Here is a 24,351-nt window from a genome sequence, read left to right on the forward strand (position 1 = left end):
CATCCTCCTGCCCAGTCGAGAAAACCAGATCAAGCGTGTGTCCTTTTATATGCGTTGGGCCAATGACATGTTGGGACAGCCCCATGGTTGTCATGGCGGCCATGAAGTCCTGAGCCGCCCCGGATACAGCGGCCTCGGCATGGAAGTTGAGATCCCCCAGGACCATCATCCTGGGGGTCCTCAACACCAAGTCCGAGACCACCTCCGTCAGCTCAGGCAGGGAGTCTGATGGGCAGCGGGGTGGGCGGTACACCAACAGAATCCCTAATCTGTCCCGGGTACCCAACACAAGGTACAGACACTCAAGATCTGCACTCGAATGAGCAGGAAGCCTGGAGAGGGAGATTGAATTCCTATAGACCACGGCAACCCCCCCTCCTCGACCCTCAAGTCGGTGTTGGTGCTGCACCGAGTACCCAGGAGGGCACAGCTGGGAGAGAGTGACCCCTCCCAGTTCCCCCACCCAGGTCTCAGTAATACATGCCAGGTCAGCCCCCTCATCCACAATCAAATCATGGATGAGGGAGGTCTTATTTTGGGCTGACCTGGCATTCAGCAGCAGCACCACCAGACCTGAGGGCAGACTGGTAAGGCTGCCAGGAACCATCAGGTTGGGGGAAGAACCAGAAGAGGGGACAGCTGTAAGGTGTCTCGCCCCTCTTCTCGTCAGCTGGCCTGTTAATCCCCCAACGCCATACCTCCCCCTGCCCGTGACCACAGTTATGGTGGCACCTCCCCCACCCCCTGAGTTGCCCAATAGTCCTCCCAGACACATATTAAAATATTAAGATATAAAATATACAACAGTTTAAAAGAATATAAAAGAGATAAAAGAGAACAGCAGCTAAGAAGGAGCAGATAGTCCACGTTTGCCCCTTCCCCTGGTCTTTAAAGCTGCTGCCCTCTGCTGCTGCTGCTATTTGCTGCTGGTGTTGTGGCTGCTGGTGTCTCTGGAGAAGCAGGTGGGTAGATCTTGCGACTCCAAGTGCGACACTAAGTGCGCACTTAGCGTCGCACTTGGCGTGACGCCAAGGTGCACGCCGAGGCGCTGCCTCTGGCAGCCCCGCCTTAAGTACCTGTGGCGGGGGCAGAAGCAGGCTCAGGATCCACCCGGTGCAGCTGCTGGCTGGTCCTCCTTCCCCAGGCTCCTTCCCGAGCAGCCTCTGGCAGCCCCGCCTTAAGTACCTGTGGCGGGGGCAGAAGCAGGCTCAGGCTCAGGATCACCCGGTGCAGCTGCTGGCTGGTCCTCCTCCCCCAGGCTCCTTCCCGAGCAGCCTCTGGCAGCCCCGCCTTAAGTACCTGTGGCGGGGGCAGAAGCAGGCTCAGGCTCAGGATCACCCGGTGCAGCTGCTGGCTGGTCCTCCTTCCCCAGGCTCCTTCCCGAGCAGCCTCTGGCAGCCCCGCCTTAAGTACCTGTGGCGGGGGCAGAAGCAGGCTCAGGCTCAGGATCACCCGGTGCAGCTGCTGGCTGGTCCTCCTCCCCCAGGCTCCTTCCCGAGCAGCCTCTGGCAGCCCCGCCTTAAGTACCTGTGGCGGGGGCAGAAGCAGGCTCAGGCTCAGGATCACCCGGTGCAGCTGCTGGCTGGTCCTCCTTCCCCAGGCTCCTTCCCGAGCAGCCTCTGGCAGCCCCGCCTTAAGTACCTGTGGCGGGGGCAGAAGCAGGCTCAGGCTCCCCTTTGCCACATTATGTGTGGTATTGCTTTCTTTTCTCTGTTCCACCAACACTCCAGACCAGGAACAGACACATTGTTCCCTTTGCTCCAACAGTGCAGCCCAGCTGGGTCTCCTTTACTGGAAAAACAGCAGGCATATTCCTTTTTTTAAAATACTTTTTAATCTATTTTTTAACTTTATAAATGAAATAAACAATACCAACAACCTAATCAATAACTACAATTTTCCAACAATACAGTATTCCTAAGAGGACACAGCAATAATGGAAAAGAAAGAGAAAACAAAAGAAGGAGAAGGAAGAAAAAAAACATGAAAAAATATAAAGGATTATATAAAGAAATTAAATGTAAACTCCATTACACAGAAACTTCAAATCCCATTCTGCTTAAAAATTATACCTATAACATTAGCAATATTACAATTCAGTACAGTATAAATAATGAAAAACAGCAGGCTTATTCCAAAGTGTCACACCTATGTCCAATCAAGGGGCATTTTGAAAGATGGAAAGAGAGGTGGGATGGCAGTGTGGTCTCTTGTGCCTTATCTAAGTGCCCACAGAAACAAGAAAGTGGAATCAGAAAATAAAGGGATGTGGAGCATAGCTAGACAGCCTTTATAGGATACCATTTCAGTTGCAACAATATATGCCTGAGGTGCCTGTTAGTATAAGTACTTGTTTCCTCAGTGAGATATCAAATAAATTCAAGAAATACTGTGGTGGCAAAAGATCTCACATGCTCTGTTGGGAACTTATGTATTGAATGATGAATATGAAATAGAGCACGTTCTCTCTTGCATTTATGAAGATCTATGGATGTGGGTTTAAAGTAACACTACTATTTCTAACAACCAGTACAACGGATAGTCGTGTTACCCAAATAATGTCCGTATTCACAAAAGTGCTGGAGCAAATTTCAATGAAAAAATAAACACAAGCCTTTCTCGTTTTAGTTCTCTTAACTTGATGTTTTAAATATTGTCAGAAATTAACACGTTATTCATGTCCGATGAAATTATTTCCCAAAATATGACTTCATTATCCCTAAAACTCTTCCACTGTGACAAAGATACACTGTACATATGTAGACAAAATCTACCACGCCTGCCAACTTTGTAGAGTTACTCAAATAAAATGGGTTGTATCCAGAGATTGCATGATAGGAAGGCCATCATTCCACTCTCTTTCTCTTCCCCTTGCCATCTCCTACGCCCCTGAAAAGCAGTCCTGAGTAGCGCAGGCTATGTTGCAGGGGATTGCAGTGGGAAGGGAAATCGCTCCAGATTGGGCAGAGGAACCTTGCGTGAGCTCATTGCTATCTTATTGTAGTAATGTAGAGAAGGGTACAGTAGTATTCCTTTTATTTTGAGTACTTATTAATTTAGAATGAATTTCCTCATGTTCAATTCATTAGTACATAGAAAATGAAATTTTCATTTTATTTGGAGAGAATTCCAACTGAGAGGCGGGAGGGGGTTATCATGGTAAAGGACTACGTTTAATTATGCTGTCCTCTAAATCAGCAGTCCCCAACCTTTTTGGCACCAGGGACCGGTTTTGTGGAAGACCATTTTTCCATGGACGGGGGGGGGGGGGTCGCTGGCAGACTTCTGGCCACTGGGACGCAAATGGTGTCCGCATAGCGGACACCATTTGCGTCCCTGTTCTTTGCAGTAATAGGCTACCTAAAGATTTACGTAGCCTATTACCTGAAGAACAGGGATGCAAATGGCCTCAACTTTCTAATGGTCCACGAACCGGTACCAGTCCACGGCCCGGGGGTTGGGGACCCCTGCTCTAAATGACCTGAGAGAGATGAATTAAAGATTAATCTTCTTACCTCCATCAAAATGACACTTTAAAGACTTGTTAGTACCAGCAAAGGATTTTTTTATGATATGTACGTTAAAAAATGCATACTGGAAACATATCTTGCTGTAAAGAGTACCTTTTCTTCCAAATAGAAATTCCTGAACTCCCACAGCCTAAAATTCTGTCTCACTTGTGGCTTGAAATGTTCTGTTAGACAAGGGGACATAGCTCCTTTTCCTCCTAGGGAACAAGGTAGAACACATGCTCTGCATGCAGAAGGACCCGAGTTCAATCCTTGGCATTTCCAGTTCCAGGGTTCTGATAACAAGTGATGAGAAAGACCTCTGCCTATGCTGCTTCCAGTCAGACTAGACAATAGTGGCCTAGAATCCTGTAAATGACTAAAGATTTGATTTGGTATAAAGCAGCTTCATACGTTCATATGAATTCTGATTTCTATTGTGATATAAACTTAATGAACCAACTTTTGAATACTTGGTGCAAAATGTGTCCTATTTCCAGGCTTCCCTTGTAATCAGAGTGTCTGGATGGCCTCAACTCACCTTAGCTATTTGGGAGTATACTTCTTGTCATGGTCCCAGTGTCATGCCGCCACTGTAGTCATCTTCAGAGGACCAGCCAGAACAGTCAGAGCCAGTTGGCCCCTCAAGAGACCCGGGCACTAATCAAGACAGTTCGGGGCCCTCAGGGGTGATGCCTTCAGATCTGCCTCCTCAAGAGGCAGAGAGCTCAGCTTCAGAGGCAGGGAAAGATGCTGGGCTGCCACCTAGCCCCCGAGAATGCTGGTGCCTTAAGGTCCATGATAGGATGGTTGCCAGGCGAAGGAGTGCTCGCTTACTGAAGAAGACTACTCATGAGTTGGGCCCTCCACATGAGGAGGGCATCTGACGAGCCTCTAACGAAGCAGCTGAGCACTGGGTGGGGTTCTAGTAGCTTTAGCTATATCAGCTCTCACTGGTAACTTGACAGCTGTTGGAAACAATGCCTCTGCTAGTTCTGGTATCTGCTACCTTGTCACCTATGCTTTGCCTTGCAATGGATGCTCTGTGCTACTGACCCTGGACTGTTTCTTTACCCTGTACTCAGTAACATACCTAACTGATTTACTGTGTTTGACCTCTTGCCTGTTACTTTGACCACTCCTGCGGTTGCCTGCCTGCCTGCCTGCCTGCCTGCCTGTGTTCTGACTTCTGCCTGGATTTTGACTGCTCCTGCCTTAGCCGAAACGTCCTTGGACCTGTGTGCTTGACCATTTGCTTGCCAAATTAACTATTCGATTGCATAGCTCCCTGTATTTGCTTGCAAAGAGCCAGGACAAGTCTAGAACAGGATTTTTTTTCCTGTTTCTAGGGAGTTCTTTACAAATGTTATTTTTATAGATATTCTAGTACTCCACATGTCTTGTGCTACATGTGTGCCAAATGTCAGCTTTCTGGGTGGCCTGGAAGTACCTTAACTATTTGAAGATACATTTAGATTTCCTATTTTGAGGGAGGAGGTGCAACTATGCCAGTTTAAGAAAGACGATTTAGTAACTGGGGTTTCTTGGCCTACATGCTCCATCAAATTTCAGGGTTCTAGATGAGCAGGAAGTACTCTTAAAATGTTGATACCAGTAAGTCCAGTAAGTTACAGGGGAGGGGAGAGAGAGATGAACCAAAACAGCTGCCCAGTTCGCCACTCCCATTTACAGGTATTGAATTGCAGCAGTTGTTTCAGTGATTTTGTGGGGCATGGTTCTGAACCTCCAAAACAGTTTTAGTAGGGAGGAGGAACTTTACTATGACTCTTCATTTTTCCATTTATTATACCAGTGTAAAAGCTGCGAGCAATGTCAGCAGCTTCAGTAGCAGGAGCAAACACCTGGCCATTATGCTTTCTCCTCAGAGTGTCCCGGGAATTATTCTAGAATCATGCTAGCATCATTCCCAAGTTATTCTGCAAAGAAAATATAATGGCAGTAGCATGCCTATGCTGGCTTCATCTGCAAGGTACTCTGAGAAGGTAGTATGGCAACCAGAGTTCTGATGGCTTCTAAAGTGTAAAGAGAAAACAAAACAGAGAGGAACCCATAGCTGCCACCAGGGGCTTTGCTAGGTTCTTAAAAGATCCGGGGCACAGGCCCATAACAAAAATTTGCGCATATATATATATCCAAGTCTAAGCGCACGTCTAGTGTGTGTGCATGTGGTGTGCTTGTGTGTGTGTATAGATTACATACATACATGCATACATAAGAAGTGTGCACTGACCCCCCCACCCCAGTTCAACTCAGACCCCGATTCAGCATTTTGGAAAACATCCCGCTTCTGCAATTTGTAGTCAGACCACTTCAACTCACCACGAAACCTGAGTCGATGTTTGGAAAAGTGAGTCTTTATACTTCCTGTTTACTACCATGGGAAATTAGGGGGGAAAATGTAACTTTTTTCTCTTGGTCAGAACTGGATGATAATTTCAGGCATAGTAGCCCCCTAGAAGGAGATTACACCTGCCCAATGTCAGAAAAAAAAATAGGTGCAGGGTTTACATTTTGATTTTCTTTTAAAGGGAACTGCCAATAACATTTTTATTACTTGGAAGAAGTGGATACAAATTTCAGGATTCATTGCCCCATCAGAAGAGATCATGATTTCCAAATTTCAAAATGATAGCCACAGGGGTTTTTGTGCAAGGATGGCCTTGACATTTTGAGGTCTCCAAAAGAGGACATACTTATCTCCCTATGTTCCTTGTGGACCATTGTTCTGAAAATTACAGACAGCCTACAGTTGTCCCTAAGTAAGAAACCAGCAAAGTTTCAGAAGGATACGTGCAGCAGTTCATGTGGAAGGGGAGTTCTCCATTTTTGGGGAGGGAGTGATTTGCTTTCCCTTCCATTCACCCCTTCTCCAACTGTTTTTGGGTAAATTTGTATGAAAATGCACAGGTCATTAGAGGTGTCCCCCAGGCAACAAACCTGCAAAGTTCCTGAAGGATATACATGCATGCAAATTTAGAATTACTAGAATTTATTTACATTTCACCAATGTTAGCAGCAGGGGAACATAGGTGGGAAGGTGCTATTGCACCCATGTCCTGCTTGTGTCCTGCCTATGGGCATCTGGTTGGCCACTGTGTGAACAGAATGCTGGACTAGATGGATCTTGGTCTGATGCAGCATGGTTCTTCTTATGTTCTTAAATACAGAGTGCCTCTGAGCGTGTGCAGAATGTTTTTCTTTCACCACTGAGCACTTACATTCTCCCCCTACCAATTCTATTCCCCTGCATGCAACCATCCCTCCTCACCCTACCATACTCCAGCAACTCTTCATCAAAACAGACGTCTTGTTTTGTGCAATTCTCCTTTACCTCCTCCTTGCTATGCACAAGCTGTCATTGTATCTTCCTCCCCATAACTTCATTTGTGCTAAGACTTCACCAGGATTCAGCCAATGAGTCTGTTTTCAAAACTACGGCTAAGTTATGGAGAAACTCTGAGCATGTACTAGTACCTTTCCCTAGGGATGTACGAAAGTCACTTACCTGTTTGCGGATTATGTTTATGGTGGGGGGGGAGGCGTTCCGTCCCTCCCCCCGGAATCCTGGACGGGGGGAGGCGCTCCGTTCTTCCCCCCCGGAATCCTCCGCAGCCGGTTGTGCTCTGCGGCAGCTCTGCAGAGCAGCCAGCCAGCTCAAGCCGGGCCAGAGCCATCCGCAGCCGGATTTCCGGCCGCGGAGGGCTCTGGGTAAAAAAAACAACTGCGTACGCAAATGGCGGCGGCTACAGCCACCGCCATTTGCGTTCCTTCTTTTTGTCTGTCTTAATCTACGTAAATATTTACGTAGACTATGACGGCGAAAATAAAGGGGAACGCAAATAGCATAGCGGGCGCGATTTGCGCCCCTTTTTGATTCCCCGTTTTAGCCTACGTAAATATTTATGTAGACTAAGACGGGCAAAAATAAGGTACGCAAATGGCGGCGGCCGTAGCCACCGCCATTTGCATACGCTGTTTGTTTGTTTGTTTTAACCCACCCAGCTGTGATAGGCTACGTAAAGATTTACGTAGCCTATCACCTCATGTTTGTTTGTTTGTTTGTTTAAAACCTAGCCATGATAGGCTACGTAAATCTTTACGTAGCCTATCACGTCTTTTTTTTTTTTTTTACAAGAACAAGAATGGAAATGGCGGCGGTGGCAGCCAGTCGGAAGACCAGCTGCCGCCGGAGCCGCCGCCACCCGGAAGATCCACCCCAGGTGAGTCTCGTCCCGGGGGGGGGGGATCCGTGGGGGGGCAGGCTGTTCCGCCACAGATTTTGGGGGGCCGAATGCACTGGCATTCGGCCTCACCGAGATCCGTGGCGGAATTCTCTGCCATCCCTACCTTTCTCTCACCACTGAAGCTGGAGTTCATGAAAAAAAAACAAACCCACAAATGACAAAACATGCATAGGACTGAGCTGAAAGGGTAGTGAGTTCATTAGTCGGAATTGGGTAGGCACTGTATTAAGCTTGCAGTACCATGCTCACAACTCAGGACTTATTTCTGAGTAAACATGCAGAACATCAAGGTGCAAACTTCCCTGCAAAGTAACTTGTGCTGGAATCCTATGCACACTTTCCTGTGGGTAAGCCTCATTAAACATAATGGGACTTCTCAGTAGGCATACATAGGATTGCATAAATTAGCAATATTTATCTCCCCTCCACTTAAAAAACAAACCAAAAACTCCTATTTTTTTAAATTAAAGCTTTCTGTTCATAGGAACATAGGAAGCTGCTTTTTACTGAGTCAGTCCCTGGGTCCACCTAGTGCAGAATTGTTGACACTGACTGGCAGCAGTGGTTCTCCAGAGTTTCAGGCAGGATTCTTTCCTAGCCCTACCTGGACATGCTGGGGATTGAACCTGAGACCTTCTGCATGCCAAGCATGTGCTCTACCACTGAGCTACAGCCCTTCCTATTGCTGGATAATGGCAGCTGACAAACAAAACAGCCCCAGATTTGTTTCTCTGCAACCATGTGAACCCACTCTTCTCAAACGCTTGAGTGAGGAGAAGGAGAAAAACCAACCCTCTTGTCTGTTTGTATAAAGTCAAATACAGTTCAGAACTTTTCTTGCCCGCTGAAGAGAATTCTCTTTAAGAATTCCCCAAGATATGCTCTGGGGGGAATAAAGAAAGGACAGGGAAGAAGAAAAGAAGAATGGTGATTGGAAATATGCGTGAGGGTGCGGGGTAGAGAGAATTCCCTAAGCCAAATGGCTCCTTTCAGAGAGGTAGTACTTCAGAGGAATTTAGGAGGCTGTGGAGGGTTTGTAAGGAGTGCATGTACTTAAATGAACTTTATGAGGTGAGGTGGCTGATGGCTTTTTCTACCTTTTTTAAAACCGTAGAACCTATTTAAAAGCCCCAGCAGTTTCTCGATCATGACGCCACATAGTCCTAACCCTCCCTTTGGGATTATTTGAGTCCTACAGCTATTTAGGAGAAATTAAAGTGGAGGGGGAGAAAGAAGTTTGTGGAGGCTGATGGATCCTTTGCTGTACTGAAGTTATTAAACTTCTGCAGAATTCAAAGGTTCCAGTTTGGGGCACTAAAATCAGATGTGGTGTGAAATGCCAGTATATCACATGGAGCTCTTTCTTCCCTTCCTTCTCCCACTTCAGAATTTCATTGCAGGCAAGCTCCCAACAGTGGGCATGTAAGAGCAGAAAAGTAGGGGGAGAGAGATTTTTTGCACCTCAAAAAAACAAAACAAAAAAACAAAACCTACACCAGAGATTAGGGATAGTGACCTAATGGTCACGTTAAACACCTTCTGATTAGAATCTCTAATCCCCTGGGTGGCTTGACAGTTTTTACTTTTTGTTTTAGACTTTGAGAAAAGAAAACTTTATGCATGGCTAGCGCAAATGCCACTGGACCTAACTGTCTGAAATTTGGTAGGTTCAGTCAGCTCCATAGGGCCTGCCAGGTCTCCAAATTCCATGAAATTGTAGCTCTTTACTTTGACAGATTTTCTTGGAAAAATCAAATTTTACCTGTGGCTAGCACAAAAGCCACTGGACCTAACTGTCTGAACTTTGCCGGCTCAATCATCTCTATAGGGGCTTCCAGGTCCCCAAATTCCATGCACATACGTGGAAGCACAAAAAAAAAAAAAGCTCTTTGCTTTGACACGTTTTCTTGAAAATAGCAAATTTTACCTGTGATTAGCACAAAACCCACTGGACCTAACTGCCTGAAATTTGGCATATCACTCAGCTGCATGGGGGTACCAAGCCTCCACATTTCATGTATTTATCGTACAAACGCAAAAAGTTATGGCCACTTTTGTTTTCCAATATAAGTCAATGGGAAAATGTAAAAAAAAATGGCAATTTGGACAGCTCAAAAGATCCGGGGCACAGCTCAGAAAAGATCTGGGGCCCATGCCCAGGTGGGCCTTGTGATAATGATGCCCCTGGCTGCCACAATGGTAAATATATTCTCCCTTCCCTAAATAACCATTTTGGGGAAAGGGAAGTCTTTGCAAAATGTTCCCTTTCAAATTGGGAGGAGGGGAACATTGGATTTGAAGATGCGGGGGGTGGGGAGACATACATAGGTATGTTCTGATCTATCTCATCAATAAAGTAATTCTATATAACAATTCAGGTAAAGTAGGCAGGAAAACAGCTGCATAATATTCCTTCCAAAATCAATTACTTCTGTATGGCTCTCTTCAAGACTCTTGCTTCAGAGCAATCCTCGTGTTTTAAAGTTATATGTCATGTGCAAATTGTGTGACTATTACAGCCTACCCATATAACTGGAAATGACTTCTGCTGCTGTTTTGAATAAATAAAAGGAAGAATCGCCTTTTCAGATAATTTCACTCATGACTGGTAGAGCTAATTTTTGAAGCAGTCATTTATAAATGTAAGCCAGCCAGAAAAAAAGCTTTCTTAAAAAATTAGTTTCTCCAAAGAAAGATGGTCATTTTCTCTCCAAATTTGGCAAAGTGAAGATGCTTCCTTATGTGCAGGAACTATTTTTCAGGATTCTCTGTATGTACACAGAAACCAAGTAGTTGCATTCCTGAGATGCTAAAAGGTAGACCAGGCTTATTCAGGAGAAGGTGGTTCTTCAAGTTTCCTAGTCCCAAAGCATTTGGGGCTTTAAAGATCATCACTGGCACTTTAAAGTGGGCCAAAAAGTATTAGAAAGCCAGTGCAGCTGTTTCAACAAGAAAGCTACATGCTCCCTATATGCAGCCCCTGTTAACAAACCTGGCTACCACATTCTACACCCATTGTAGTTTCTGAGCACTGTGTTTTTCATGGTCCTTAGGTGGTGAGCCCTACCATTGTCTTCCTTGCACTAGTGCAAATTTATGACTACTTCATTGGCTATTGCTATTTGTATTGCTATTTTAGGATATGTTTGCAGTGAGAAGTGATACATACATTTAATATATTAGTAGTAGTAGTAGTAGTAGTAATAATAATAATAATATAGGAATCAAAGTAGCATTTGACTCTACTGCCAGGCATTTAATGGCATATGATTGGACATTTCTGTCTACCATATTGAAAACATGTTTCCAATCATTGTTTTTTGCTGTTTAAATTGTTTTAAATTTTATATGTTAAAAACCTTTTAGTCTGTTTTGATCATAATGTTTTTTGTAATGCGGTTGTTGTATTTTTTTAAGAATTGTTGTAAAGCACCGAGAGAGCTTCGGCTACGGGGTGGTATAGAGATGATGATGATGATGATGATGATAATTTAAAGCAGAGATGCGGGGCCCTGACATAGGGATGCCATTTTTAGTGGCCACCCCTTGCCACATGTAATGTGTAGTTCCACCCTAATCACTTAGAAAATATTTTTGGAAGTTAACTTGTTGGTTTCACACCATATTTGCATGAAATTTTTAGCTTTATGAAATGGAAATCGTGTATTTAGAAGTGTGGAAAAGTGTATCAAACATTGGAATAAGTTTCCGAATAGTTATCACAGATCAGCAGAAAAAAGAGAGAGAAAGCTACAACTTGTTGCGCAGTTAAACCAATTGCACAGAACGGGAAGAAGTACTAATGAGACCAGATGGATGCATAATAGGTAGCAAGACTTGCTTTGAATGGGGAATGATGAACACTAGATTTGTTCATCTTAATTTGCCTTTAAGTGTGGAACAATGTGCAATAATGCTAAGATATCAACCAACATACAAAATAGCAATTAGGACAATATTCCCCTTATGAAAATTGCATTGCTTTCCCCCACAAGTCTTGTCTTCTACTTAAAAAGGATTTTGATTTCTAAAGAAATGCATGTTTCATTGACCAAGTTCAGAAAATAGTTTAGCATTATGGAAACAAGCCTGCTGAAGTCAGAAGCACAAGAGCTTACCCTCAATCTATTGTCCTCTGATGTGACCACAAGGAAGAGATTGGATACATCCTCTCCCTGGTTTAAACAAAATGCAGTTTGTCTCTATATCCAAACTGGGCCAAACTTTGGCTAGTTTAACTGGTTTATTGAAACAAGCCAAGATTAAACCATGGTTTCTGATCTTGGCTTGTTTAAACAAACCTTAGCTTAAACTAACCACAGTTTGGCTCAGTTCAGATGTAACAATGAATCGCCACTACCAGGAAGTGGATGCTTCCAGTCTCCTCCTCATGCCCGTAGAGAGGATGGGGAGCTCTCCTATGAACATTCGGCTAGGTAATATGGAATATAATCTTTTCAGACTTTAATTAGTTTAGACTACAATCCTGTGCACCTGGGAGTAAGCTCCATTGAATTTAATGGGACTTACTTCTGAGTATACATGCATAGGAGTGTCCTCTTAGGGTGCAATCCTATGGGTTGCGACCTCATGAGACACAAGCCTCCAGACTGGGGGGAGGGGGGACAGTCCATGTATGCAGCGCCCTGCTGGGCGGGTGGGAGGAGTGGCAGAGATTATCTTTGCTTCGTTGTCCTCCAATCATTTTTTGCTAGACTGGCTTTTTTGCCCATCTAACAACAGCACTTCAGAGGGGGAGGGAAGGAGGTTGGAAAAGGCTCAGAATACCTTGTAACCTGGCCTCTCCAGTCTCCTCCCTTCCCCACCCACCAGAATGCCCCCTTTTCTCCCTCTCTGAGGTCAATTTTCTGACTTCAGAGGGCAGCCTACATGGTTCTTTCCACACCAGGTGCAAGAGGGCAGGGGAGGGGGGTCGGATCTCCAACTCCCCCTTCCGAGGTTGGAGCGCTGTCGGTGGGGGGGAATCCCCAATACCCATTGGCCCATCAGACAATGTCTAGGGGCCATAGGATTGCTCCCGAAATCATCTAAACCTTTAGTTGATGAACTTGAGCACACTCAGGGAGAGAGTGGAGGACAGGAAGGCCTGGCGTGCTATGGTCCATGGGATCACGAAGAGTCGGACACGACTTAACGACTGAACAACAAAAAGTGACTAATTTTAATGGGTGGGCTGAAAGCTAAGTGTACATTTGCTTATTTTATGAACTATTTTGCTTCTTGGTTACTGAGCCTAATGGAATGGAAAAGCAATTATTAAAGATGATCTTTCCCTCTAACAAAAAAAGTGGCAGTTAATTTGCCCTTCCTTCAGTTGATTGAGATTGAGAGAGAGAGAGAGAGAGAGAGAGATCAGGGTTTTGGAATATGCACTTACTTGAATTTAAACAACTAAATGGCAGTTTAAAAGACAGGTGATCAACTATAAATAATTTAACCCTCTGACGTTCCCAATATATGAATATGAGACAGAAAATATTAGGTAGGCTTTATTATTTGAGACCTTTATTTCTTTGTATTCTGTTGAAGTCTTTTTTTCTTTTCTTTTTTAGAACCAAGCCATATCTTGAAACAATTGTGTTCAATAAGCATAGCAATCTTGGTTGTATTATGGTGATACATCAAATAATGGCGGGTATATCCATGAGCGTAATGTAAAATCTGAGCAACCCATCTACATGCTTGCCTCCCTTGCTTCTTTTAGAATGTGCAAATCAGGGATATAATAACGTACTGTCTCATAAATGCCAGAGTCCCTTGCGCTATAGTATAGGTCGTAATGCAGTATAGCTCCCGTTTTATATTTGTTTTGAAGGACACTTCCATCAATTATTAGAACATGTATTTAATTTTAGATATGATGTCTTAATTATTTTAAACTTTAGCTATATTTAGGGGTATTATGTTTTTCTACCCATCTAGATTAATTATAGCTCTTTTACAAAAGGCTCTTAACAAATAATTATACATTGTCTTAAGCTTTATTGTATGTTTCCACATAAACCACTTTCCATCTGAACACAGATGTACTTTTGTATTTTAAAATATTGTATTTACTTATTAAGAATGGAATGGAATATACTAGGAATTGTTTAGAATAGCAAAATAACTTTCATTTGTAACAACATTTGTTGTAACAGGCATCTGTTTTTGTTTTGTTTTTAAATCTGTTTTCTCCATTTAGTCTTATCAAGTAGTTTTACATAAATAACTCAAATATTTTCCAGATCTTCTTAACCAATCTATTCTAGCTGTTGTCAATAATATGTAATGATTTTATATCCCTTGTCTTGGCAACATCTTTTATATGATATAAGAATATATTACCGAACAACTTGAATCATTATAGCATTTAGGTTTTCCCAGTTTCTTTTCATATTAGTTGAAGACCACCATAAATAGGTGTCATGTTTGCTAGAGGAACCTCATTTCAGTAATATTAATTATTCATGTTTTAAAACACTTTAATTTGCATATGTTATGTAAGTCACCTTCTAATGATATTAATTAAATGAACCACATGTATTTTTTTAAACTTTTATTGCAGAACTCTAAAGAACATACAAAAATAGGAATGAAATGCATCTAAAATAGCAAAATACAGTTAAACAAAATTAAATTTCCAGCATAACACCACTGAAACCCAACCAATTAGATCCTTCCAAATGCTCTACTGACTGGCAGGACTTGTAGAAGGGCAGTAGGAGTCTGGCTTCAGTAGGCCTTTTGGGATCACTGCTTCCACAGTGTTGGAGCCACAGCATGGGAAGTCCTACCTATTCTACCCTCTCACTATCCCTGACTGAAGAGAATAACAGATCTTAATGTGTGGGTGGGCCTATGTAGCCAGAGAAACTCCCAGGAGTAAACAGGATCCAAGTAATTTCAAACTTTCTACTTCAGATACTTTATCACAAGTATACACTGTGACTTTAAATTTATCTATGCCAAAATTTAAGTAAGTGTGTGTGTGTGTGTGTGTGTAAGACAGAAAGAGAAAAACGCATTGCAAGGGATCTGTTAAAAATCTAGATGCAAATTTAAGTTTATTACGCAGCTCTGCAGTGAACCACCTTATTCCACAGAGTCCAATGAAAGATGAAGGGCTGAAATCCTGTGCACATTTGGGAGTAAGCCCTGTTGAGCTGAATGGGACTTAGTTACAAGCAAACAAGCATAGCATTGTGCTGTACAACAACACCCATATAGCTATAGGCAACAATTTTGGTTATTAAATATAGATTGTGACATACATAAATCTAACATTAGGGTAATCTGCACTTAGAAAGTTAAATGGATAAATCTTTCTAACAATATAGTTTATTTATAGGATTTATATACCATTCTATATCTAAGAAGATTGCCAAGCCATGAACAATAAAATAAGATGTATAATTTTCCTAATTCATTTGATTTAAAAATTACACACACACACACACACACACAAGTGCTAGATTTTTTTTTAAGTTCTTGGTAGTTCTTCTTAAAACTAGATTTTTAAGATTTTTTTTAAGTTCTTGGTTGTGTATAATAGGAACTGTATTTTCCCCCAGAAGGTCAGAATTTAACATGGGGGTGGATAATCATCTTTCTCCAAGCTGTGTGGGAGCCTCTTACCTAGTTATCCCAGTTGTGTAAGATCCCCTGACAGATAAGCAGGTTCCACTCAGCTTGAAGCAAGTCTAAAGGGCACCTTAGTCACACAATTACTCTGCACTTGGCAACACTTTATGTAACTATATTTTCAGAAAAAACTGCTTATGCCACTTTACAGTAATATATGGTAATATTCCACCCTCTAGCTCCTGGCTAGGTCATGTTGTCTTTTGGAAACTCCCTAATAAAAATGGAGTAGTAGTTCTGGTCTAAATTATCACCTCTTAGTAATTACAGAAGGGAGCAAATTGACACTGCTGCAAAGGCTGCCAAGAAAGTAGATACCCTTCCCCCTTTCGGGCAGTCACAGATTTTTGTGAAATAAAGCGAATTTGTATTTTGGTTGGATTTTCTGCATGTTGAGGAGAATATTAAGCCTGAAAAGCTCCTAAAGTTCAAAAGGGGTCATAATCCCAGCAGAAGTCCTGTTGTGCCACTCATGCAACCCATTGGTTTTGCACACCTTTGCATTGTGAACACATGCATACAGGGCACTAAGGGCAGGGCAGAGGTATAGCAAGTTTGTGCCCCGTGTCAAGCTGTTTCATGTGGGTGCAGTTCAAAAGGCCACCATGGCTAGAGTCTGCCTCCCTCTCAGCCCCAGGCATAGTGACAAGTAGCAGTAGTGACATGAGAATATAGGAAGCTGCCTTGTACTGATTCAGACCCTTGGTCCATCTGGCCCAGTATTATCAACACTGTCTGACAGCAGTTCTCCAGGGTTTCAGGCAGGAGTTTTTACAGTCCTACCTGGAGATGCCAGGGATTGAATCTGGGACCTTCTGTATGCAAAGCAGGTGCTTGACCACTGAACTACCACCACACATGCAGCCCAGTCAAAGCAACATGCTGGCTAGCTTGCCTGCTGCTCACTCCAGACATGAGCTGTGGCAACTGCAGGGACTGGGACAAGGAAGAAGGAGATGAGCTATATTTCATCTTGAATCAGCTTAGCCCAGTTCGAGAGTGGGACCACTATTAGGCAATAGCAGCAGTATAGCAATATAGTATAGCAGTATAGTATAGCAATAGCACCACGACCACTTGTCTGCATTACATCTGCTGCTAAGCTTGAGTATCGAGTTGTTCCAGCCAAACACACTGCTCACCAACAAGTGAGAGGGATAACTAAGCAAAGTGACAGGATGGCTGCTGACAGTTTGAACCGAGTGCTGCAGCCAGAGGAGGCAGCTGCCAGCCGTTTCCGCCAGTGGAGAGTGCTTGTGTGTGTGTGTGAGAGAGAGACAGCATGGAGAATGTGTAATAAGTAAATGTTTTCTACATGCTTAATTTTTTAGCCATATAACCCATAATATGACTTGACCCGTACTGTTTGCCTAAGTTGGCTTTCTTTCTTGATTTATTTGCTCAGCATCTGTTCTGCACATACGATTATTCTTCAAATTAGAGGCTCTTAGGATACAATCCTATGCATGTTTAGCTGGCTGGGGCATGCTGGGAGTTGTAGTCCTTTTTCTGTCTGAACATGCATAGGATTGTGCCTTTAGTCTGTGTTTCCCATCTATAAAATGGATAGAAGTTTTCTAGAATGCTCTAAGCACTCAATTCCTTAACAATATGCTGCTTACACTCCATGGGATTTACTTCTGAGTTCCATAACATGCATAAGAGTGCATTATTAAACAACTAGATACCACAGCACACTCTAATTGCTCTGTATCTGTATATCACCACATTAATCACCACCTTACATGTTTTAATTAACCTGCAGAGAATCTAGTCAGCTGTTCACAGCTGACTATTGGGGAAATAACCTGAAAAGGCTGAAAACCTAGTAATATAAGTTTCGGTCCCATTAGGAAAGTAGGTGTTTACATAATAGCGTTCGTCACAAATCCATGTTTGTACTCGCAGTTCACAGGGACAAATAATCCTGACACATTTTAAAAAATTGTCTTCGGACATATTCTCATTTAGTTTCATTTTTTTCATCACGTACATAGGAGTGCATTGACGCTGGCTGGTGGGAAGGAGAGCTCAATGGTAGAAGAGGAGTGTTTCCTGATAACTTTGTTAAGCTTCTTCTTTCTGATTTTGAAAAAGAGGTAGGAGCTGTGTACACTTTATCATAAAACATGACATTTGAATGTAAACCTTTTAGAAACCTCTGCCTTTTGTTTCAAACATGTTATATATAATAAAATATCCAAAAGCTGAATCTTTAAAAAAACACACAAAATTATTTTATGGATACAACCTTGTTTATGATGGCATGTTTGTGTAATTCAAGGTTGCATTGTTTCACTCTTTCAGAATATAGTATAAAATTTTGTTGGCCTGTAAAACCAGCCTCAGCAAGATTGTTCTAAAAGCCCTGCTTCTGTTATACATTGATGCCTCATGTGAAGAAATAGCTGGAGATCATGCTTTAATTTTCTAGATTTGTTGATCCTTAAGAAGCTGCCTTATACTGAATCAGACCCAAATGAGCACCGAATTGTTATGGGCACCGAACTGTTGATAAGCTATATGCTCAGTGACATATTTTGGGTGCTCAGAATAGAGCCAAAACGGTACACTAAAACATTAACATTAAATACTAAAACTACAATTTGCTAGATGTATTTTGATCACAAAAGTGAATATTGTCACATTTCCAAGTATAAATATATTGGACAAGGCTTTTCCTGTAATTCATCTAATTTGGTAGCTCAGGAAACATAATATAACTCTGCAGGTAACAAAGCTTCTGCTTAACTAAGCTTCTGCCTCTCTTTACCCTGATCAAATATAGCCTTAGCTGCAAATAGTTACATAATGTTTTCAAGAATTGGCTGCTAGGTCTTTACTAAACGATGATGCCTGGTCTCCCCTCTCTCACTATGTCAAAGTGACTTTACCTTACAAGCAATAATAATGTAATACCTTTATTTAGAAATAAAAGGGCAACATTCAGAATGCTATTACATTGGGCAAATTTTTATTTCATTACCTCTGGCCATTGTCTATAGCAATATGAATGCCTGCATTGATATATTTGCACAAATATAAAATGTAAAATACAGATAAAATAAAGAATTTTTTAAAAAAATTATATACTGATCATACAGTTCCCACTAATATAACTGTTTAATTGATTTTTCCTGAATTGATAAGGAAAAGAGTGCAACAGATGTTGTAATCCCCAAGTAGGGAAGCCAGTTGCTGAGCAACTGATTAATCGATAATCCTATGAAGCAATGGCTTTTGAAATTTTAAATGCACCATTTATATGCAAAAGCAAAATAAAATAAACAAGGTCCCCTGCCACATTTGTTCTTCAGATATTGAGATGTACTCTTTAACTATAACCCCCTCCATACATTACAAAATGTATAGGAAGTTGCTGCTTCTTTGCCCCCCACCCACCCCCATGATGCACAGAATTGAAATGAAATGCCTTCCCGTTCAAAACAAAGCTAAATTTTTAAATTGGTATACAATGTCAGTCAGATAAATTGAGTAAAAACCTTTCCATTTCAAATCAGGCAGCAGGGCTTTAAAAATAAATTAAGGATTCAATCCTATGCAAGTTTAGACAGAAATCAGACCTACAATTCCCAGCATTCCCCAGCCACCATGGCAGTTGTAGGGCTTTTTCTGTCTGAACAGGTATAAGATTGCACCCTAAATCATTTTACATAGAAGCACTTATAAACACAGGTAGTAGGCATAAGCTTAGAAGAAGCATTTCTCTCTTTCTTGCACACGAGAGGAAATGCCTTCTTCCAGGATGGTGCCTGATAAAAGGGTGCATGCTCTAAAAAGAAAAAGATAACGCTTTTTCATACATTATTGTTTTAGTTATATGTAAATTTAATCAATCAGGTGCAAGACATATGATTTATTAAGTAAGATGCATTTAATTCAGGGACAGTCTTAAATGTGTTTTCTATAAAAAGAAATATCTAGTGGATGCATCCTTTACAGTCAAATGGCAGTGAACATATTCCCAAAATGTGCATAAGCATAAACCAGAATTGTTGACTATGTACTTTATTCTAAAATGTGCTTTATTCTAAAATTTTCACTTACTCTGAGGATATTCATAACCATTTGTGAGGATGTCAGGGTTATAGTCCAATTTAAAACAGGCTTGAAAGGTTTCCCATAATCCTGTTCCAGAGATTGTGTCATAGAAAATTTTTCAACGTAATTACGGTTCTTCGTGACCTCTGTGAACCACAAAACATACAGGTTATGCGCCTGCCCAGAATAGTCATTTGGAACATTCTATAATTAAACAGAGTTTTAGACGGGAGCCTGCCTCTCAGTTCCTTTTCCTCCACTGCAGCGACTAGCAGCGTTTTGAATGTTCTCTTGCCTCTTTAAAATTCTGTTGCTCCCTCCTTCTTTTTCTCTTCCTTTCCTATTTTCTCTGAATTTTCTTCCTCTTTATTTCTGCCCACTCCGGGGTGCATGGCCTCCAAGGCCTTTTCAAAAATTGTACCCACTGTGGCGGGAAGATACCACTGAGTGATGGACATTCCCAACTGCCATGGAGAGGCACACAGGGTGACCAGTGCCAGGCCTTTACTAAGCAGACCAGTGGAAACAGAACAAACACCTTCACATTCTGCTGAGGGAACAAGTCCTCTAGATAGCAGGTACAGCCACTCTAAATTGGCCTTGGCATCCATCTCTAAGCAGCCAGCCCTGGCTCTCTCTCAGCTTCTTCCAGCTTACCCCACCATGGAAGGCGCTTCAGGGCAACTGTCCCCAGTATCGCAGTACCAACTGCTTCGGCCATCACCTCAGACCAACAACTCGAAACCAGCCCTTCGGTACCAACGGTTGAGACTTAACTAAGTTGTCAAATGGACCAAGTCCCAAAATAAATGTCCTGATAACCCCCAGGCTCCAAGACCAAAAAAGAAAGAGGTGGCTCTTAAGATAGAGTCTGAAATTGAACCCAAACCTACACCAGTCCCCAAACAGCTGCCCTCTGTAGAGCTGGCACCCCAGACTCTTATGCAATTGTCGATGCTGATCCTAGAGAAACAACAACTCCCACGGGACCATAACTCACCAGATGATATCCAGCCTGGGGGCTCTGTATTAGAGGGTGAATCCAAAGAATATTTGTCACAGGAACTGTCCTATCACTTCCCTCAAGACCGTTCTCCATGAAAATATAGATCCCTTGGATACCAACAGACCTCACAGGCTTCCTTGGGAGGTTTTCTTCATCATCGCTACAATATGCCATGGGAGAGCCCCTGCTTCTGTAGGTCTACTTCCTGTTATTATGAGGACCATTCATCACCAAGATGGCACCACTTTGAGTACAGACTTCCTGTGCCACCATTCCCATTCCCATTGTTCTTGTTCCCCATACTTTCTAGAATGACCTAAGGCACCTTCTAAGCATGCAGCCCCTTGTCACACAGTAGCTAAATCACCTGATGCTCAGTTACCAGAAACTACCTCCATACCAAGCTTTACGTGTTTACCACTTGCTCTCTGCCCTCCTCTTCCAGCTGACTTCTTTCAGGATGTGATACTGATTCCAGACCACTGGGCACTACACAATCACTGCCAGTAGTGCAATTTACCAAGCATTGTTGGCCTGTAACGTGGCGACACCGGTTAATAACCCCTCCTCAGCACAGAACAACTATTGCTCAGACCCATGCTCCAGTTCATCTATCCAGGCCTCAACCTCTTCTCCAGATGCTGCCATAAGTGATCAAAATCCACTCTCCCCGTCAGATGACATCAGGCCATATGCAGAACAAATCCTCAGAATGGCAAAATCTCTTGGACTAGAAATTAAGGGCCCTCCAGTCCTGGTCATAGACCCGGTCTTTAAAAGAGTGCAACTAGATTTAGCTCCACCAGTTACTATACAGATGCTTCCAACACTACTGCACATAATCAAACCATCCTGGGTAAAACCTCTTCCGCGCTGTCAAGAAAGATAAAAAACCTATATAGGGTTCAGGAAGAGGATTGCTCAAACACACCAAACTAGACTCCATAATAGTGGAAGCATTGCAATGGAAGGCAAAACAAAAGCCTCACTCTGCCCCCATAGATACAGAGGGAAAAATGTTAGACTCAATGGGGCGCAGAATTTACTCCACCACAACCCTGGCACTCTGCGTGGTGAACTGTGAAGCATGTATGGCAGCCTGCCAACAGTTCTCATGGAAAAAAGTAGGAACCTTCTTCAACTGTCTCCCAGAAGACATCAAAAACTTAGTGATGATATTCCAAGCTGAAGCCCACAGGCTCATGGGCCAAGAAATTAACACAGCCCACCATGTGACCGACTGCAGCTCAAAGGCCATGGCAGCCGCTATCTCTCTGAGATGTTGAATTGGCCCCAGGCCTGTAACCAAGTCACCTGTAGTTTTAGAGGGGCCTAGAGATCCATAATGCTTTGCTTAGGTTCATTATTGGTGCAATTTCCTTGCTAGTGGGCTTCTGAGCATGTGAGATGAGTCAAAGGTCGATAACGCGGCCTCAGCACATTCCATGCTAACGAAGGCTAGTATCTTATCAGGGCCTAGGATGTGCCCGAGAAGTGAGGCTATGTTTATGCTGAGTTACAGGTGTCTGTGCTGGGAAAGTTATGATTGTTTTCCCTCTGCATGAGTATTGTTAGCTGGGAAAGTTGCAAATGAACACTAATTAATGCTTGCTTCTGTCATGCTGCCTCACTGCTGACATGTATGGTATAAAACGCATTTTACTCCATGGCTCTGGGTTCAGAGAAGCTGTCTGATCCAACCATTGGGAATGCCTGTGTGCTGTAAGTACTCAATAAAGTCTCCTTGTAAGCAAACCTGGGTCTGGCTTATCATTATCTTGGCACCTCCAAACCTTAGCAGCCCACAGCGGGGGCATACAGATATCATGCTTGGCTCTGTATTACAGGACTCCACCAGGACACTAGATCGAGAGTAGAAATCTCCTGTTCAGTGGTGGAGGCTTTCTCAGCACATCCACAGATGGTATACTTGACCATATCTACAAAATGAAGACATCAACCCGAAAGATGGGAATGGAATCCCAATCCTCATTGGCCTCCCCCAATTGACCATACCCATACTGGCAACAGTAATGGCCACTTTGGTGCCAATTCAGTTCCTAACTGAGCTTCTAAACCAGACACATACTCCTCCTTCCACCCTGGAAACCCTTTCAGAGCAAATAATGCCAATCTACACGAGGTAAAAACCCTGACCAATCTTTTTTGTTTAATTATTTTTTATTGTAAAATTTCTACAAAAGGAAAGAAAAGGACAAAAAGAGAAGAAAATGTGGCAACATAGATTTGAATATATCAATTTGGTCTGCTTTTGTTGAAGTTTATGTATAGCTCTTAAACTTTCAAATATATTTTTACATTTCATAGGTATGCATTGAAACCCTTACCAGTCTAAACGTTATCGTTGACTAGAGGAGCCTCACCTCTGGCTCTTCATCACCCAGACTTGAACCTTTTCTTCCTGCCTTGAGGTCCATCACCACTGACAAATGGGTACTCTCTCTTATCTCCTGAAGCTATTCCATCGATTTCTAAGACACCCTTTCTATAGGGGCTTCTGCTCTACCAGGGCCTTCTGCTCTACCCACTTCACTCGGGTCGTAAGGGAAGAACTCACTACCCTCTTGAGCAAGGGCATGATAAAAAAAAATGTTCCCTTGCTCAAAAGACCACCAGTTTCTTCTCCAGGTATTTCACAGTCCTCAAAAAGGACAGCGGTCATTGTCCCATTGTTGTTGTTCAGTCGTTCAGTCGTGTCTGACTCTTCGTGACCCCATGGACCATAGCACGCCAGGGCTTCCTGTCCTGTGCTCTCTCCCGGAGTGTGCTCAAGTTCATATTCATTGCATCGGTGATGCTATCTAGCCATCTCATCCTCTGTCGTCCCCTTCTCCTTTTGCCTTCAGTCTTTCCCAGCATCAGGGTCTTTTCCAGAGAGTTTTCTCTTTGCATTAGGTGGCCAAAATATTTGAGCTTCAGCTTCAGTATCTGTCCTTCCAATGAGCACTCAGGGTTGATTTCCTTTAGGATGGACTGATTTGACCTCCTTGCAGTCCAGGGGACTCGTAAGAGTCTTCTCCAGCACCACAGTTCGAAAGCATCAATTCTTCAGCGCTCAGCCTTCCTTATAGTCCAGCTCTCACAGCCATACATTACTACTGGGAAAACCATAGCTTTGATTAGTCGGACCTTTGTCGGCGAGGTGATGTCTCTGCTTCTTACTATGTTGTCTAGGTTTGCCATAGCTTTCCTCCCAAGGAGCAAGCGTCTTTTAATTTCATGGCTACAGTCACCGTCTGCGGTGATCTTGGAGCCCAAGAAAGTAAAATCTGTCACTGCTTCCATTTCTTCCCCTTCTATATGCCAGGAAGTGATGGGGCCAGATGCCATGATCTTCGTTTTTTTAATGTTGAGTTTCAAACCAGCTTTCGCACTCTCCTCTTTCACCCTCAACAAGAGGCTCTTTAGATCCTCTTCGCTTTCTGCCATTAGGGTGGTATCGTCTGCATATCGGAGGTTGTTGATAATTCTCCCGGCAATCTTAATTCCGACCTGTGATTCATCCAACCCAGCGTTTCTCATGATGTACTCTGCATATAAGTTAAATAAGCAGGGTGACAATATGCAGCCTTGTCGTACTCCTTTCCCAATTTTGAACCACTCGGTTGTTCCATGTCTGGTTCTTACTGTTGCTTCTTGACCCTCGTACAGGTTTCTCAGGAGACAGGTAAGGTGGTCTGGTACTCCCATCACTTTAAGAATTTGCCACATTTTGTTGTGATCCACACAATCAAAGGCTTTAGCGTAGTCAATGAAGCAGAAATAGACGTTTTTCTGGAATTCTCTTGCTTTCTCTATGATCCAGCGAACATTGGCAATTTGATCTCTAGTTCCTCTGCCTCTT

The 24,351-nt window shown here is 42.9% G+C and overlaps 1 protein-coding gene across 10 annotated transcripts in view; it reads left to right on the plus strand.

Annotated features, from left to right (window-relative positions):
- Positions 1 to 24,351, plus strand: part of SH3KBP1 (SH3 domain containing kinase binding protein 1) — a 244,810-nt gene that overhangs the window by 176,864 nt on the left and 43,595 nt on the right. For 8 of the 10 annotated variants that reach the window (XM_084844051.1, XM_084844056.1, XM_084844061.1 and 5 more), the window contains one exon: positions 17,416 to 17,517. The exons of the other annotated variants lie outside the window; for them this stretch is intronic. In XM_084844051.1, the coding sequence (XP_084700177.1) occupies positions 17,416 to 17,517 (102 nt within the window). The remainder of the gene's footprint in view (positions 1 to 17,415; positions 17,518 to 24,351) is intronic. 10 annotated transcript variants of the gene reach the window in all.

This window comes from Heloderma suspectum, chromosome 3, assembly GCF_057233095.1.
Source record: "Heloderma suspectum isolate Gila_16-S chromosome 3, 16-S_ref, whole genome shotgun sequence".
Taxonomy (NCBI): Eukaryota; Metazoa; Chordata; class Lepidosauria; order Squamata; family Helodermatidae; genus Heloderma; species Heloderma suspectum.